The sequence below is a fragment of the Physeter macrocephalus genome, chromosome 15 (genome assembly GCF_002837175.3).
Source record: "Physeter macrocephalus isolate SW-GA chromosome 15, ASM283717v5, whole genome shotgun sequence".
Taxonomy (NCBI): Eukaryota; Metazoa; Chordata; class Mammalia; order Artiodactyla; family Physeteridae; genus Physeter; species Physeter macrocephalus.
Genome location: NC_041228.1, coordinates 69,657,458 through 69,677,234, shown reverse-complemented (window position 1 = coordinate 69,677,234; position 19,777 = coordinate 69,657,458). Strand labels below are relative to the sequence as shown.

Below are 19,777 nucleotides of genomic sequence, written 5' to 3'. Positions count from 1 at the left end.
AAACAATTATGCATATATAAAACTCACCCTGCTCTATATGATAAAAACTTTTCCTTTCGATTTTTTAAGAATTTTTAATACAGGTATCCAAAAGAAAAAAGTAAATGAGGAGAAAATAATAATGCCAGAGCAATCTAATTTCTTATAAAAGGAAAATGAGGGATTTCCCTGGTGGTCCAATGGTAAAGAATCCGCCTTCCAATGCAGGGGACTGGGATTTGATCCCTGGTCAGAGAACTAAGATCGCACATGCCGTGGGGCAACTAAGCCCACGTGCCGCGACTACTGAGCCCGCATGCCACAAACTACAGAGCCCATGTGCCCTGGAGCCCCAGCATTCTGGAGCCTCCTTGCCACAACTATAGAGACCACGTGCCCTGGAGCCCTGCACCACAACTAGAGAAAAGAAAACCCGCAGGCCACAACTAGAGAGAAGTCCACGTGCCGCAACAAAAGATCCCGTATGCCTCAACGAAGATCCCGCACACTGCAACTAAGACCCGACGCAGCCAAAAATAAATAAAATAAATAAATAAATATATAATAAAAGAAAATCATGTCCAAGCCATGAGATAATTCACAACACAAAGCTAAACAGGCTGAACCAAAACCTGATTCTAATACTTCACAGTCTTAATGTTTACAAGCTAAAACACACAGTTTTACTGACCTTCTGATAACAGTAACTGATAAATTCTAAGATGATTATTTTGGTAAACGGAGGTGACTTTTTAAAAAGCTTGAAAGGTAATCTTCAAATCTGAGCTCTCCAACAGCCAAATGAGCTGGAAAATATATATAAAAATTATTACATCACATCTCCACTTCTGAGAGGGTAATAGGACCAAATTATAATGGCGTATGCAATGAATGCATACCTGTTTTACTGCTGGAGGAGCCAGCAAAGATCACCGCAGTGTCCTAAAAAATATACCTCATTTGTATGAAAGAGAAGCTGCTTGTGGCAACCGTGGAGACACTCTGCTTGGATCTCCCTTTAAGAAGGAAACCTGCCCTTTGGCTACAGGGAGTAGAATAGTAGAGCCATCAGCAGTAGTGGCTTTGAGATCTCTCACACCATTCAATCCTTCATTCCAGGCCTGACTGTTCCCAGGGAGACCCCACCCAATGTCTGGGCAGCGGGGGGCACTATAGGGCCTGGCCATTTCTGCCCAATGCAAGACTCATCTACAGGGTGATCCTCGGTTTGGAGCTCCCCCTTGAGCTGTCTGTCAGATTTGCATTGCAATCTGAGACTCTCCTTGCCCCATTCGGTTTCCTCTTCACTTTCCTTTTACAGATGTCAGATCTGCATTGCAGTCTAACGACTACAGTCCAATCCTTCTTCATTCCCTTCTATCTCTACAGACCATATCTCACAAAAAACCTCTTCCATTTCTAACCCCCTCTCAAGATCTCCTTCCCAGATGACACTGCAAGATAATGACCTGAACTGACACAATACTTCTCCTATAAAGACACAAGTTGTTGGTCTTCCCTGGTGTGCAGTGGTTGAGAATCCGCCTGCCAATGCAGGGGACATGGGTTCGAGCCCTGGTCTGGGAAGATCCCACATGCCACGGAGCAGCTAAGCCCGTGCGCCACAACTGAGCCTGCACTCTAGAGCCCGCGAGCCACAACTACTGAGCCCGCGTGCCACAACTACTGAAGCCCACGCGCCTAGAGCGCGTGCTCCACAAAAAGAGAAGCCACCGCAATGAGAAGCCGGCATACCACAATGAAGAGTAGCCCCCGTTCGCAGCAACTAAAGAAAGCCCACGCGCGTGGCAACAAAGACCCAACACAGCCAAAAATAATAAATAAATAATAAAATAAATTTATTTTAAAAAAAAATACAAGTTGTCTTCCTAACGTTAAGATGTTACGGAAAACCCTGAACTTTTTGGCTAACCCAATATTTTAGATGTATCTCTCATTTACAGATACACACATACATATGCACATACCACAACCTTAGCCAACCAAGCTAAGAAATTGTTTTATAGGCTAAATCCACAGTACCTCTAAAACTTGCTCTAAATCTTTAAAGCTCAAATTTGAAGCATATTTTAATATCAACATTAACTTTTCATCTAATTTCTTACATTTTAAAATTTTTACCATGTATTTGCAGCTTCAATAACCAAACCTGTTAAAGAAATACAATCTTAAGTTCTTCATATGAATAAAATAATCCTACAGAAGCCTCCATATTACGCTTAATCCTGTCACGATTTCCAAAAGAATATGCCAATTAAAAATAATTACATGGCACTAAAACATACGAGGAACAAGAACAATGCAACCGCATATTTTACACAACACTTTAGAATTTACAGAGCATTTCTACACGTATCATCCCACTGAATCGAGCCCTTTGAAGGTGTTACTGCAGGCATATGGATAAGGAAACTGAGGGTCAAAGAGACCATCTGTCTCAAGTCAGAACTGGAATCCAAATTTTACTAATGGAACTGACCTCAAACCATAGGTAACGATTAATACAATTGATGCCAGTCAATATTTTCTAATATTTATTCCTAACTGATCACCTGAATAAAAACAAAAAAAACCCCTTCAGTCTCTAACTTGTCATTATTAAAGATCAAGGCACCTATCAGGGGTAGCATGATTAAAAAAAAAAAAAAAAAAAGATTATCAAAATAAAATTTATCTAGAAGCCAAGAACACTAAGAAAAGAAATACATTGCCTTGGAAGTCAGTTTGGATGGTTGTCCACTGATATAATTTAACTTACAGTGTTTGGGAATTATAGAACTTTTGTGAGCACTCAAGCCAAAGAAACTGTAAGTTTTAAAAATCAGTAAATTAAACAGTTATTTATTATAGTCTTAAAGGCAGTCACGTCTTGAATAAGATCAAGATACAAAGTAAACGAAGATTAAGCCTCAGAAAGCATAGTTTTTTTGCCTTCAGACACAGTGGAAATATCAGAACACTTAATCTTCAATTTCTAGCCTTCTACAAGGAAATCAGCAAGGCCTAGGAAAGGAGCAAAACCAGACGTTCCCAGAGGCGACACAGCTGAAGGACTACAGATAAGAAACTCGGCCTCGCTGTAATTTTCTCACCCATAAAACTATTATCTGTCTAACCTACCTCAAAAAGCTGTAAACAGCAGAACGAGATGATAGATATAAAAATCTTCCTAAGATGAAAGGTACAATTAAAAACCACCCATTTGCTAAAATTTAAATTAAATGGCTCTAAATCTCGAAGAGACATTGCAATGATTCTCAGGAAAAGGCCACCAAAAGCCCTTTTTGTCATGATACAGAGGAAGGTTCTTTCGATAAGACTGCGAGGAAGAAAGAAAAGAATTGTGTACTATACTACAATGCTGCACATTTTCAAATGCCACCTGGGTTGCACTGCTAGGAAACCCATTCACATCTACTTCGCAAAACTTCACACAAGGTAGGACTGTCTCTTTTTAGAAATGTTGTTCGTAAGTACAATGTGTATCAACGTTTTAAATAAAATTTGAGCATTTGCATAAGGACTGTTGTTAATAGCAACGCTTAAAAATAATCACAACACTGACCATCAGAACATTTTTGGACATATGACCCACGAAAGTATGCCGTCACATTAGAGTACAAATTTCATTAAAGTAACATGACCCACTTTTCTACTCCATTAGGAGACACTATCTATTGTACTTACTTCTGTATAACACTTTGCAAGCTTAGCATCATACCCAGCTCTCCTTTCATCTTTTCTCTGTTAGCACGGCACTCTGCCAAGTATCGAAGAGCCTACAGCGAGAGCAGGAAGAGGTCAGTCCACATGCCAGACTACTCAAAATTAAACCCACTACTACCCTTCTGTGAGAGGAAAGAGTGAAAAACAGGGTTTTGCTTTTAGAACCAATTGGTTTTGAATGTTTAGAAACTCTTCTTTAAATGTGATAAGCAGAGCAGTCCTCTAGGGAACAAAAATAATCCTTTGAGCTGCAGTAGCTGAATCTGCTCTTTGAAATGAAGGTTCCCAACTTATCTGCAAGGTCAAAATTAGGCTGTTCTGGTTTTATTTTCACCACTTCAGCTTGACAAGGATACAAGGAACTACAACCCGTTTATTAATTTCAGGGAGCAGTCCCAATAGCCATCATTTCCCTAGGTGCTTTTTACATATTAATTAAAATAAACTGCTGAGAGGGACAAAACAGACAAACCCCTTTATGGAATGAAGTGTTTCTAGTTTTATAAAACACCTTTAAAATGTCTTTTTTTTTTTTTTTTAAACTGAAAACCAAAAGATGAACTCACTCTCACAAATTCTTATTTTGTGAATTTAACTTTTCTAGGATGCTTTTCTCTTAAAATTTAAAGTACATTTTTGCAAGCATTTCCTTCACATGCTGATTCTTGAGGGATTTTATTAGCTGTTCTACAGACTTCCTGATCTCTGATCATTTACTGCAGACTTTAGTACCTGATTCGCAGGGGAATACCTCTGTGAACTACACCATCCAAAACGGCCCTCTCAGTTCACTGACCTTCACATTTCCTACTAGTCCTCTACACTACATTTCCAAAGTGCCTGGTCCTTACCAAAAATGGTACCATCCATGAAATCACAAATCCAACAACCTGTCTCTGACTGCAGTCTCCTATCCTTTCTGTAACTAGTCTTACCTTGATTTTCACTTTGGTCCATAAAGGATTAACTGCCAAGGGAACTGCCCTCCCTTCATAAAAAAACTAACAAATAGGACAACTGGACGAGAAGCAGGACAGGACTAGAATCCCTCAGAGAAATGATGAGGCAGATCCTACAACTGCCCCATCTTACTGCTTTGGAAGCAGTTCCAGACTGCCGCACAGGGAGAGGGAAGCCCAGTGAAGTCCAGTGGTCTTGCCAAGTTAGGGAGACAGAGATCAGAGTTGGGGAGGTTAGGGTGGAATAGTATAATGAAAAATACATATTTGGTCTTCATCTAGTCCCTGGTATAGAGTTCCTAAAACCCTTGGAATCTTTTGATAGGAGTCTGTTATTCATAAGGAGCCCCTTTAGATCACACTTGGGTGAGTTCATGTTAAAAAAAAGTGAGTTAGGCTGTGGCCCCTAGATGGCCTCAGGATGTGGCTCGTCACTAGAGAGACCAAGTGACTAGAGGGTGGGAACTTTCAGTCCCACCCACTGACCTGGGAGGTAGGGAAGAGCTGGAAATTGAGCTCTATAAAAACTCTTGAACAAGGACATTCAGAGTTTCTGGCTTGGTAAATACATCCACCTGACAGGGTGGGGTGCCCCAATTCCACAGAGACAGAAGTTCCTGCATGCAGGACCCTTCCAGATCCTGCCCTATGTGCCTGTTCATTTGTATCCTTTATAAAAATCTGGTAAATGCAAGTAAAGTGGCTTCCTGAGCTCTGGAGCCATTCTAGTAAATTACTGAACTGAGGAGGGGGGTCACTGGAACATCCAATTTATAGCTGCTCTGTTAGAAATATGGGTGACCTGATACTTGCAACTGGCCTTTGAAATGAAGGCAGTCTTGTGGAACTGAGTCTTAAACCTGGGGAATTTGATACCTAACTCTGAGTGGTTAGTGTCAAAATTGCATTGTTGGTCACCCAGCTGGTGTCCAGAGGACATTGGCTGGTGTCAGAAAATACCCCAGGTAGCTAGAATTTGCAGAGCAGAGTAACAGAGAGGAGGGATCAGCACAGCAAGAGAGCTCCAGAGATCTAGGGAGGGGTCCCCAAGAATCTATGGTTGAACGCTGACTTGCACATGCTTGGACTAAAAGACCAAAGGGCCAGGGACTAAAACCACCAGAAGGAGGGAAAACCATTCCTGGACCTCACACTGGGCTGAGAATAGTTCGTGACACCGCCAGCCAGAAGTGAAAAGACCTCACAATGCAGGAGGAATCAGGGTGAATCCTCAGAAGAGCATCCCATTAGGAGTCTTGAAAGGATCAAACTGATCCCAAGTAACTTAAGTGCAACCAAGAACAAAGTTGAAGAATATTTATAGGGATACCAAAAAATCCAAAGTCCATATGATAAAATCTGCAATGTCTGGCATCTGATTAAAAATTAAAAGACATGAAAAGCAGAAAAATATGACCTATAACCAGGAAGGGGGAAAAAAAATCAATAGAAACAGACCAAGATATGACAGAGGTAAAATTAGAAAATAAAAGCATTAAAATAGCTATTATAATTATGTTCCATATGCTCAAGGATGAGTAGAAAACCTAAGTATGGTGAGAAAAAAAAAATGGAAAATATTAAAAAGACCCAAATGTAACTTCCAGAGGATAAAACATAATGTCTAAAATGAAAACCACAGTGGATAGGGTTAACAGCAGAGTAGGCACGATAGAAAAAAGATCAGTGAGCTTTAAAATGCAGCAACAGGGGCTTCCCTGGTGGCGCAGTGGTTGAGAGCCCGCCTGCCGATGCAGGGGACGCGGGCGCGTGCCCCGGCCCGGGAGGACCCCACATGCCGCGGAGCGGCTGGGCCCGTGAGCCATGGCCGCTGAGCCTGCGCGTCCGGAGCCTGTGCTCCGCAACGGGAGAGGCTACAACAGTGAGAGGCCCGCGTACCGCAAAAAAAAAAAAAATAAAATAAAAAATAAAATAAAATAAAATGCAGCAACAGAAACTATCCAAAACGAAGTTCCGAGAGAGAAGAAAAACAAAGACTTAAAGGAAAAAAAAAAGGAACAGTGACCTGTGGGACCACATGAGGTATCTAAAACACATACAGCTGGAGTCCCACGAGAGGAGTGACAGGGAAGAGACAGAAAAAACTTGAAAAAACGATGAATCACAATTTATCAAAGTTGATGAAAACTATAGATCCAAGACCAACAAATCCCAAGCAAAACAAGAACAAAACCAAAACGCAAAGAAAACCATCCATATTAAGCACATCAGAATCATTTGCTGAAAACCACTGATAAAGTCACAAAAGAAGCCAGAAAAAGGCTTATGTATTATATAGAGAAGGACAAAGGTAAGAATCACAGCAGTCTTCTCATTAGAAATAATTTGAGCCAGAAGATAAAACAACATCCACGGGACTTGCCTGTGGTTAAGACTTCCAGTGGTTAAGACTCTGCGCTTCCAACACAGAGGGCACGGGTTCGATCCCTGGTCGGGGAACTAAGATCCCACATGCCACTCGGTGTGGCCAAAAAGAAAAAAAAAAAAAAAAAAGAAAATGAAATGTCTTGTAAAGCACCAGGGGAAAAAAGCCAAGAGCAAAACTGCATTACAAAAAAATGTTAAACTTCTTCAGGCAGAAAATAAAAGACACCAGTAGAAATACAAATCTGTATTAAGAAATGAAGAATACCAGAAATGGTAAATATGATGGTAAATATAAAATACACTTGATTTTTAAAACTTTAATCTCTTTAAAATAGCTTAGAGTAAAAGAAAAAAAATACTGTAGATTTTTTAAACATACACAGAAGTAAAATATATGACAAAAAAGTAGCACAAAGGATGGGAGAAGGAAATGGAAATATACGGTTGTATGATTCTTACATTATACATGAAGTAGACTGTAACAAGTTAAAGATGTATAATGTAAACCTAGAACAACCACTAAAAAAATTAAAAACAAAAAGGTATAGCTAATAAGTCAACAGTGAAGATAAAATGAAATTATGACAACACCAACAAATTCTTCAACCTCTCTGGGAACTCTGAGCCCCTGGCTCCCTCTACTCTCTCCTTACTAGGTCCCTCCATGACTTGACTTCCCTTCCTATTCAGCCCAGCACCTACAGTCTATTGTTTCAACTACTCTCTTGCCAAAATCCTAAACTCCCTTAATTACCAACTTGCCTGGCCAAGAATCAACCCCAAACAAATCCAACTATCTGGCTCTCAGGGCCTATGGCAGGCCTGAAGCAGGGTGAAAAAGGAGTTTCATAAGCTGTAAGCCTCATATCAATTCAGCGTTACCAAACTAAGCAGCCCCTCAACGCTTGTGAACAATCTCACCATCCTCCTCAGTTAGCAACCTTTCCCATTTTCTGTACCAACTGTGAGAGCCTTCTCCTCAAACCTTTCCCACTCCAGCAGCCCCTTGCCTTCTGAATTTAAATAAGTTCAAGTCTAGTCTATTTAAAATAAACAACCCCCTTCAACCCCAAGTCTCTGTCAAGAGACCAACACACTCTCTCCTCTCACCCTTATTCCAGTTCTCATTAAAATAGGACCCAAACTAGGGGCCACGCCAATTTCCCCATTTGTTACTACTGTTCACTCATATCAATGTCTGTTTTGCCTAAATAAACATCATTCTATGAAGGTAAAATAGGAAATCTGTATTATGTACTTTGATTTTTGAAAAGAAACGGCCTATATTATTTTTCTGTATGAACTTGTGAAATTACACTAAATGGGAATTGATCATGGATCCTTAAGTAAAGGACAATGAGTTTAAAATTTTCTATGACAGTAATTTTCTTTTAAACTTTCTGCTGTGAAAATTTCAGAAGACACGAAAGTAGAGAAAATGTGTGGTGACCCCCATGTATCCATCATTCAGCTTCAACAATTATCAACCACTAGGCAATCCTGTTTCAACCATTTCCCCTGCCGCTAACCACACTGGAGCATTTTATAGCAAATCTCACAGAACATATAATTTCATTTGTAAATACTTCAGTATATCCCTAAGAAGTTAATGTTTTTTTTAAAAATTAACTTAATAATACTATTATAATACCCTGCAAAAGCAATAAGCGGTTCATTAATATTATCTACTGTCTTGTCCACATTCATTTCAAGTTATCTAAAACTATGTTTATGGTTGATTTGTTCAAATTGGGATCCAAGTCAGGTCCACATATTATACCTGGCTGATATGTCCCTTAAGTCATCTTTAACAGTTAACTGCTATGCCTTTCACACACCCCAAATGCCTTTTTAATGCAATTTATTGTTCACTGAACTGGATTATTTGTCTTCCAGAAATTTTCACATTCTGTATTTGCCTGATTGCTTTGTATTGTTCTTTAACATGTTTCTCTAGCCCCCATATTTCTCATAATATGGTAGTTCCTTGTGCATTATTAGCTATGATCCTGTATATTTTCTCTTTTCTTCTCCTTTATCTTTCCTTCCCATCTTGTATTAAAACAAGTGCCACATCCATCTACTAATGAACAGATAACAATCTGGCACACCTATATCATGGAATGAAGGAACCATAAAAAGGAATGAAGTACTGATACATGCTACAATGTGGATGAACCTTGAAAACATTATGCTCAGTGAAAGAAACAAGTCACAAAGACCACATATTATATGCTTACATTTATATAAAATATATACAGGCACTTTTGCCAGAGATATACGCAAATACAAAGAAATAGGAAGTCATGGCTGCTTAGGGAAAGAGGGTGGGGCTGAGAAACAATAGGTAAAGAGCAGAGTTTCTTTCTGAGGTGATGAAAATGTTCTAGAATTGATGGTGGTGATGGCTGCACAACTCTGTGAATACACTAAAACCCATCCAATTGTACACTTTAGGTAAATTGCCGGTATGTGATTACATCTTAACAAAATTGTTACAAAAGAAAAACAAAACAATAAGTGCCTCTTTGAGTGTCTTTCTGTACTGATATAATATAATCCTTAAGATTTCTTAAGTGAAAAAAAGGAAGTTGCAGAACATTCCAAGCATATAGTATGCTACCATTTGTGTCAAAGAATAAAAACAATATAGCATGCTACCATTTGTGTAAGCGGACTACACGCACATATGTTTGCAAATACAGAAATACATACAAACTTACTATTATTTGCTCTACACTTTTAACTTTTTACCATGTCATCTCATACTTTTTCAAATTCTCCTTAATTGCAAAATTGTAACACTGAGACTGAAATTACTAAAGGCAACTTACAAGCAGAGCCGAGTGGACGACAGGGGGGTTGGGATGGTCCATAAATAAAATAAGGCCGGGCAGACATCCCTGATCCTGGACAATGGCTCTGCGGTTTAATGGATCTGCTGCTAGATCCCGGAGCTGGTTAACTACCGAGAGAGCATCAGGTTCTTCATTCATGGTGGAGGAGGACGAATTCATCTTCTATACCATACACATGAACAAAATCTTCTTAAATTCTGTAGAAATGGTTGGCAAAATTAGTTCTAGACTGGTGAGGTATATTATGGCATTTGTTAAGTAATCAGAATCACAGCACTTTCAGAAAGAAACAGATGAACCTAAATCACAAAAACTTAAGCATTTGGCAATTCCAGTCTGAGAACATAGGAAGCTAACTAACTAAAAAAAAACAAACAAAAAAAAAACTATGTGTGCACAATGTTTAAAGAACATATGTCATCCTCATTATTCCAATAAACTTTTTAGCAATACATATTTTAACACCAAAGTCACAATAAACATGATCTTTACAGTTCAAACTTATAACCTTTGCTACACTGCTCAAACTGTAACACTGCCAGTGTTTTTTTCCTCTAGGATACTTCTGGAGCCTAAGACAAGTGTCTCAGGGAAAAGTGGCTGGCTGACAGCTTTTTTTCTAAATCATCTGTGAACAAAACCCAGTTTACTGGGTTTACAAAAGATAACATCCCTTAAGAAGAAGGAGGGAGTCAAAGAAGGTCACGAACAGGGCTTGAAGATCCCACATGCCGCGGAGTGGCTGGGCCCGTGAGCCATGGCCGCTGAGCCTGCGCGTCCGGAGCCTGTGCTCCGCAGCGGGAGAGACCACAACAGTGAGAGGCCCGCGTACCACAAAAAAAAAAAAAAAAAAAAAAAAGGTCACGAACAAAGAAGCCAAGAAGGGGACCTTGCCCTGTGCCTCAGGCCAGTGGAGTCTGCAGATCAGGGTGGACCTGAACCGAATCTAACCACACCTGTCAGTTCCTGAGTGGGCCAAACTCAGAAGAATGAAACAGATTTTGAGGTGAGGTAATTCATTTGGCAGATAAGGAAACAGTCACAGAGAAGTTAAATAATTTGTCCCAGGTGACAAAAGCTAGTTAGTATAGAACTGGGCTAAAAGCTTATTTATTATCTCCTAAACTGGTCAGCAGTCAGTCATTCCACTTCCCATACCTTCCTTTTAAACTCAGCATACCTTTTTCCCACAAAAGTAAACAAGATATTTTAGAAAATGTAACATGATAAACATACAAGCCGAAATACAAAATAACAAGGAATAATTTTCACAGATGCAGAAAGTTAAAAATAGTAACTTCCATTAACCAAGTTACACAATATATTTCTTATTAGGAAGAATATAAAGGTGTTGGGGGAGGAATTCCCTAGCGGTCCACTGGTTTAGACTCTGTGCTTCCACTGCAGGGGGCACAGGTTCGATCCCTCGTGGGAGAACTGAGATCCCGCATGCCATGCAGCAGGGCCAAAAAAAAAGAGAATATAAAGGTGTAAATACTTTCCACAGTAATGAGTTAGTTTAATGCTAATTTCAAAAACCATGCCAACTGGGGAAGGCAGGCTGGGAAATTATTCTGTAACTCCAGACAGCCTACTAAAGTTATCTGGGAGGAAAAAGGTAATAAAACTGAAATGGCCTTCCCATATATTGAAATATACAAAGATATAAAGAGTAAAGCAGTAGTAAGGGGTGGGAGGTAGTTGAGAGATACTTCTCCCAGAAAAGCTGTTTATACAGTCCACCTAAGAAAGCAGGCTCTACGTGAATCAGACCCAGGCTCCACCACTTGGTAAATGTGATTTTAGGCAGATGGCCTAAACTCTTTGTCTCAGTTTCTACATCTGTAAAATGGGGTTAGTCATAGCAGCTATCAAATGGTATACTGTCCAGATGAAATAACAATACACGTAAAAGGCTTAGGTGACACATTTTAAGTGCTCAATAAATAATGGCTGCAAATTACATGGGGTCAAAAATCCATGAAAAATACTAAGATTATTCAATAAAGGGTATTGGAATAACTTCTAAGCAATTTAAAACCACTGCTAAGATCTTTAACTCATAACACATGGGGGAAAAAATCATATCCCAGATAAAATACTTTAAAAGTTAAATTTTTGAAGTTTGCAAGCAAGCATAAAATAAAGGACTCAGAGAAAACAAGGCTTCAACAGGATAGTATTTGGCAGATAATTTTCTCAAAATGAAAATATAGTTACTTCAGCAATTTTGAAAGGATTTAACGAAAAAACAATAGACTGAATACTGTACACAGAAATAAGACTGAAGGGTTTGCCTCTTAGGTGCTTCTATCATCAACATCCTGAATATCGCTGTTTACAAGCCAGCTTACGCATGAACTTTATGTGCTGTCACCAGCACAAATCCTATCAAAAATGAAAACTGCAGAACCAATCACTGGCCCAAAGGTCCAAGAACCAAGTCACATTTAAGAACCAAATACCCAGAGTAATGGTCTTTTGCATACAACACTGGCCTTGAAACTGGAGCGCTCCATTCTCATCTAAGGAGTACTGAAGAGAACCACTCAGTGGGAATGATTCTGAAAGTTATAGCCTTTCCCGTTCCTTTGAGATGAACAAAAGCCAAGAGTTAAAACTTCTAACCTTATCAGCCCATTCAGAAAGAGAGGGCTCAAATTAGGATCTGCCCAGGAAAATGTAGGTAATAACACAAGGTATACCTTTTACTTTCTCTTTTGTTTAGTTCAATTCCGGCAAACAAATCCTTATGACAATGAATGCACCCCAAACTTTAACAGGCACTCTGATCACCTAAGGGATCTTATTTTTAAAAGCCAATTCTAATTCAGTAGGTGAGGTGAGGTCTGAGATTCTGCATTTCCAACAAGCTCCCAGGTGAGGTCTATACAGCCAGAATGACACTTAAACAGCTAGGAGTTAAGTGATAGATGTGAGGCACCTGTAATTAGGCAGCTGCCTGAAAGATTTTCTTTCAGCCAAGATGTACCATTCAACTCAAAGAATTATTTAGCTCTCATATAGAGTTTAATATAAATACACAGAGCTACACAACCACAACTTAAATCCATATTCAGTTAAGCGAGTTTTTTAAAAAATAACGTAAGCAGTGACATCAAATCTGGCTTGCCCTTTACCAGCTACTAACTCTTTGAGAAGGTGGGTTACCTCCTTTGAGCCTCAGCTTCCTCTCATAATAATCCTGAGTGGTTGTCAGGATCAAAGAAAATAAGAACTTCAGATGGTGCTAACAGTACCAGCAGTTACCAAACAAGAACAATACTTGATCTGTGGGAACCTCTATTTGGCCACGTGTTGGGGTACACACATAAGTACACTACCACGAAAGGTGCTGTAGGCACAAACGCCCCCAAGAACTGTTTTCAAAATACAGAGATGTGAACGCTGGTCTCGCGTGAATGAAGCCGAACCCAACCATGTCCTTCTACCCTCAGTAGACACGCAAGGGCATAAAGCTAATAGAAAGTTACAAAAGAACAACCTGGAGGGATGAAGAAGTGAGATGACACCCATTAATAATGTTAGGGTTTGTGAAAATCGGACGGGGAGGAAGTGAACAAAGCTAACATTTTCCCAGGACACGTGGGAGCAGAGAGCTTTAAAGCGCCTGGAAGGACGCACTGCCTCAAGGCAGGCAGAGCGCCCCGCCCAGGAAGACTGGCCGCCTGAGTGCAGGGGCCGCTTTCTGCGGCCTTCCCGGCCCCACCGCTTTGTCTGCCGTCGCTGGACACTACTTACCGCTCCAGCGTTCTAGGAATTCGGAGCCTGCCGCAGCATCAGGGCCGCACCAACGGATAACGTAGAGGAACCCAGCAGGCGCGGAGCGAGTCCCTCCTTTAGCAGACGCGGCCTCGGCGATGACAAACGACCCTGCTGACTTTAGGAGCCAAAAACGCTAAGACGCTGGCGGGGAAAGGCTTTACGGACTCTCCCCCATGACCCAGCCACCTCGGCCGGTTCTGCCCTCCCATTGGCTAATACCATTCCACTGAGAGTAAAACATCCAATCCGCGAAGGCCTTCTTAGACTAAAGCGTTCATTGGTTAACAAGGGAAATGCCCGAAGCGTTGAACAGGAGGGTCTAGGGAGAACCCGGGAAGAGTGAATTGGACCAAACGACTCTCCGTCCATTAAGCGCTAAGCAATGAAACGTGGTTCCCCCTGAGAAAGCGTCGCGCTTTCCCGACTACAATTCCCAGGTTCCTGCGGTAGAGGAACCAGTCCCCTCCGGCCTTCAGAATTTCAAGTTGAACGTAACTTCTCTAGCAACTCTTTCAGTTCCAATAGGACAGCTTTGTAATATTTCATTGGCTTCTGTGGGTCTTAATTCAGAATCTTTTCAAATTTTTTTCTTTTTACTAAGGACAGTAGCACTTTCTTCGTAGCAGCGCGAAGGTAGCAAAGTACAGTTTTTTGTTTCTTTTAAATAGAAACTTCTTTTTGGAACTTTTTTTTTTTTGTAAAGAAAAAGAGCCTTATGATCAGGGAATTTTCTCGGATTCGTGAAGAAGTATTTTTAAAACATTGTCTTCTATTTAGTTTATCAAAGTAAGGGTTTAAATTCTTGGTTTATTCATGGCAGTCACTGAAGTTTTTGTTCTGTGTAGGTATAGATTTTATATTCTTTAATATATCTCTAAATGTAAGTATAATTTACATCCCACAGGCCAGTCTGATTATAATGCTTACGTTACACTCAATAACCTCACTGAAAAAATTCTGAATTCTCTTTCACAGTTTGATCCTGCCACGTACCTCCTATATTAGAGTCCGAAGGAATTTGAGAGGCCTCTAATGGAGAAAGAGTGTGAGTGAGAATAAATATTCCCGGCTGTACAGTAGTCTCTCCTAATGTTTCTCCAATACTTTGATTCGTCTGTAAGTGAATTTAAAAACCAAACGGTTACTTCAGCCCAAATTCCTTTGCCTTTACTTGTTCTTCGTTATCCTTCTCTTCCTCCTAATAAGCTCAAGGAAAAAGGGGGAAAGTTGAGTAGAAAAGATCTCTTTCACACCGTTTGACCTATCGCAAAAACATGTCTGGCTGGTTTCTACTTTCCAAATTCACAAGAGGGAGTGGTAGTAAGTGAATACTGAATCTAAAATAAAAAGGAGAAAAGAGATGGTGCATGATGTCCAGTGTTAGAAGCACCAGGCTCATTTGTAAAAATCAGCCAGACCAATTAACTGCTGGAACTGAAAAAAAAAAAGAAAGAAATAGGAAAAAAAGGAATCGTAAATGTAGAAAACTGTAAAAAATATAAGTACAAAGGGCAGAGTCAGGTTAAACATAGCCCATTTGATTGAGTAAATTAAACTTTGTTCAGTATTGTTATCAAAAACAATAAGCCAGGAAAATAAACTTGCTCTTTTTGCTGAGGTTAATTTGTATATTAGAAAAGGAAAAGTCATTTGGGGTTTTCCTAACTAATTATTGATATAGGTTTTTGGCACCACTCAGAATATATGTTCAATAGAGTTTTTGACTTTTAGAAGTTCACAATCTAAAGTTAAATATAGCCACACTTCCACATATATACAATGGAATATTACTCAGCCATAAAAAAAGAACAAAATAATACCATTTGCAGCAACATGGGTGAACCTGGAGATTATCATACTAAGTGTGGTAAGTCAGAGAAAGACAAATATGATATTGCTTATATACAGAATCTAAAAAAAAACAAAAGACGAATGAACTTATTTACAAAACAGAAACAGACTCACAGACTTAGAGAATGAACTTACGGTTACCAGGGTGGAAGGGTTGGGGGAAGGGGTAGATTGGGAGTTTGGGATTGACATGTTACATTGCTATACTTCAAATAGATAACCAGGGACTTCCGTGGTGGTGCAGTAGTTAAGAATCCACCTGCCAATGCAGGGGACACGGGTTCGAGCCCTGGTCTGGGAAGATCCCACATGCCACGGAGCAGCTAAGCCCGTGCACCACAACTACAGAGCCTGCACTGTAGAGCCTGTGAGCCACAACTATTGAACCCACGTGCCGCAACTCCTGAAGCCCACACACCTAGAGCCCGTGCTCCACAGCAAGAGAAGCCACCGCAATGAGAAGCCCGTGCACCACAATGAAGACCCAACGCAGCCAAAATAAAATAAATAAATTTATTTTTTAAAATTTAAAAAAATAGATAACCAACAAGGACCTACTGTAAAAAAATAATAAAAATAATAAAAAAGTAAAAAAAAAACATTTGTAGCTGGAAATAAATAAATAAATATAATCACACTTCCGACTTTACAGTATTGAAAAGACCAATTCTTCCTAGCAAACTGCCATTACAGAGAGTAGCTGACTGATGTTAAAAAGCAGGGAATGTATTCACAAAAAATAATTACCAGTTTCATAAGCACTATGTATTGTAAGCCACAGGAAAGTCTTTTAAGGTTTTAAGAATTTATATCCCCATATTAAAAATGTATGAACTCAACACCAGTGAAGTTATACTACCTGCCATTGTGAGTCATTGCTTGTGTTTAACCTCAGGCAGGACACAGCTGGAATGTCAAGTTTTTCAATGGCTGTGTTGCTTAAGACACATGAATCATATAATGGCAGTTTTATTCATTCAATTATTTAACAGACATTTTTGGAATACGTACAATGTGCCAGAGACAGTCTTAGCAATGGGTTCAAAGATGAGGAAAAACATAATCACTGCCCTCAAAGAGCTCATGGTCTAGTGCAGTGGTTTCCAAAACTTTTTGATCAAGCATCCCTTTCAGCTTAAAAAAAATTTTCTGAGCACATAGCTCTGGTATATGTATATGTATTTATTCACAAATGCTATACATATACTGATGTAGACTTTAAAATATGTCAAAATAGAAAATTTTAAAGGATGAGAAATAATTATAAATAGAAGCACTGAATATAAAATTGTATCCATTATTACCTCATTTACCAAAATATTAAATTCTAGATGGATTAAACACTCAAGCGTAAAAAATAAAATATTAAAAATCCTTTAGGAAAATCTTGGAGACTACAGCAAAGAACTAGGGGAGACTTTAAATGAAAGTGGGAACCAAAAAATTTTTATAAAAAAGAAATGGTCATATTTGACTTGTTTTTAAAAAACATTTTTTTTTGGTATGGAAAAAAGATACATAAGCAATGTCAATGCTAATAGATTTGGGGGTAAATTTGCAACTCAGTGGGCAGATAGTAACGTTCAAAAATTGATTACAAATTGGGAGTTCCCTGGCTGTCCAGTGGTTAAGACTTGGTGCTTTCACTAACGTGGCCCAGGTTCAATCCCTGGTGGGGGAACTAAGATCCCACAAGCCACTAGGCCAGAAAAAAAAATTGATTTCAAGTTGTCAAGAAGGGCATAAATAACCCTATGGAAACTGGGTTAAGAATATAAATTGGTATTTAATCAAGAGAAAATCCATATGACCAATTTAAATTCACTTGTAATAAGGGAATGCAAATTAATATAACAATGAGAATAATCATTTGACGCTGATCAGACTAGCAAAAATCAAAATGACACAAATTTCTGGTGGGGATACTGGGTAGGAAGAGGACTCTCAGGTAATGCTGTGAAAATGTAAATTATTACAGCCTTTTAGAACGCAATCTAGAAAAATTTATTATTAAAAATAATTCATGGGCTTCCCTGGTGGTGCAGTGGTTGAGAGTCCGCCTGCCGATGCAGGGAACACGGGTTCGTGCCCCGGTCCGGGAAGATCCCACATGCCGCGGAGCGGCTGGGCCCGTGAGCCATGGCCACTGAGCCTGCGCGTCCAGAGCCTGTGCTCCGCAACGGGAGAGGCCACAACAGTGAGAGGCCCGCGTACAGGAAAAAAAAAAAAAAAAAAAATTCATATTTGATACAGCAATTCTTTTCTCAAGAATCTAAACCACAGAAACAAAAGCACCAGTATATAAAGACAGTAAGAACAAAGATGTTTATTGCAGCATTGTTCATGTTGGAAAAAAAAAAGACCCTGAAACAATGCCAACAAAAATATCCAACATCAAATGAACGCATATCAATAGTGCAATGTTTTAGTAAATGATGGTATAGCTAAAAACCATGGACCATTATGAAAACTATATTAGAAAGTCATTAAGAAAAGGAAATTAGAGCTCTAGGAAGAGACATAATGTTTAGTGATAAAAGTAAGATGCTTAAAATTATATGTAGTGTGATCTGATTTTTGAAAACAACAAATATCCTACACATGTTTATCTATCTTTATATGTTATTGTGTGAGCATGGAAAATATATATAGAGAGATAATCTAGGTTTTCAGCATATATTACATGAATAAATAGGGTAGGATCTGGGGGACTAGGAGCCCACCACACCAAGAAAAGCTAAAAATAAATAAAGTAACTTTGGGAATTCCCTGGAGGTCCAGTGGTTAGGACTCTGCTCTTTCACTGCAGGCATCCCGAGTTAGATCCCTGGTCCTAGGAAAATAGGATCCCACAAGCTACGCGGCACAGCCAAAAAATTTTAAAAAACTAAGGTAACTTTACTAGGGGGTTGTAAATGTAGTTTTATATATAATGTATAAATTTGCATTAAGTAAAATCATATATGTAATAAAGTGTATCTATGTGTTAGGTTAAAAGGCAAAATGGTATTTAGCAGTTCCAAGGAGCTATGGTACTTTTGTAAGTATGAGAGTGACAAACTGGGGGTCACCAGTCTGAGGAAGATACATAGGAGGCAGGAGGCTGGTGGGGCAACCAGTGAGCCCTACTTAGTGCCTCAGTGTCTGTAGGACCTACCTAATTCAAAAAAGCTACATGGTGTTGTATGGTTCAAACAAATCTGAGTTTGACTACTTGCTGGCTGTATGACTTTGTACTAGTAGTCACTTTGCTGCTGAGGACCTCCGTCTCTTCTAAAAAACAGAGATCATGGCACCTGCCTTCCAAGATTGCTGTGGAAATTAGATAAAATAGTGTAAGTGAGAGCACCCAGACCAGTATCTAGAAGATGTTCCATAAATGTACATTTAGTCCCATGTCTCTCTGTAAAAAATCTGCTATCTAGAAAAGATCTGATAAAAGCTAATTTATAATGATAAAATTCAAGAGTGCTTGAATACTGGGGGGGAAAAAAAGAAATGTCACTGGTTACCATTAGAGAATTTGAAGGGACCAACTCATTTTTCTGAAAACTGCTAAATAGAGAATCAAACCAAGCATTAAATTTGCCTTTCTTAAATGAACTACACTTCAGTGTAACAAAATTGTTGACGTGAGATAATTATTCTGAAAACTGGTAGCTATTAAGAAACAAGCATCAACCTGCTTTCCTTTACAAACATGCCTCAAGGTAACCAATTAGCTAACAAATGAAAAGGGATGATAACACATCCCTTTGTGTTACTGTTTTACAAACCATAATCAGATCACGGATCTAGGCACTGATCATCAATAGCTGTTAATGTTACAAAAAGAAGCACATGAACATTATGTAGCTTCTGATGTAAGAATACACCACCACATATGAAGTATTCGTGCCAAAAAATTGAGCCTGAATCAGATCAAGCCTTTATATCTAATCAGCAGTTTACAGAAAATAAAAGGAGACAAAGGAATTGTTAAATGTCGCCATAGGAATGCAATCAGCAGAGTCCTGAATGTGGGAAATTTCTATGGAACAAAAGTCTCAGTTTCTTCACTAAAACAAAACAAGAAATAGTTGGGGGGCCGGGGCAGCGTGCTATGTAGATTAAAACAGATTTCAGAGACATATCCACAAAATGTAACGCGTGGCTTTGTTTAACATTCCAATTCAAAGAAACCAACAATTAAAAAAATAAAAAATAAAT

At 39.2% G+C, this 19,777-nt stretch overlaps 1 protein-coding gene across 2 annotated transcripts in view; it reads right to left on the bottom strand.

Annotated features, from left to right (window-relative positions):
• The window catches only part of ARMC1 (armadillo repeat containing 1), a 28,981-nt gene extending 15,081 nt beyond the window's left edge, over positions 1 to 13,900 (bottom strand). For both annotated transcript variants that reach the window (XM_024126931.3, XM_055091204.1), the window contains exons 1-3: positions 13,694 to 13,900; positions 9,908 to 10,128; positions 3,688 to 3,779 (exon numbers count right to left, since the gene is read on the bottom strand). In XM_024126931.3, the coding sequence (XP_023982699.2) occupies positions 3,688 to 3,779; positions 9,908 to 10,090 (275 nt within the window). In that variant the 5' untranslated portion in view covers positions 10,091 to 10,128; positions 13,694 to 13,900. The remainder of the gene's footprint in view (positions 1 to 3,687; positions 3,780 to 9,907; positions 10,129 to 13,693) is intronic.
• Positions 13,901 to 19,777: the final 5,877 nt, after the last annotated feature.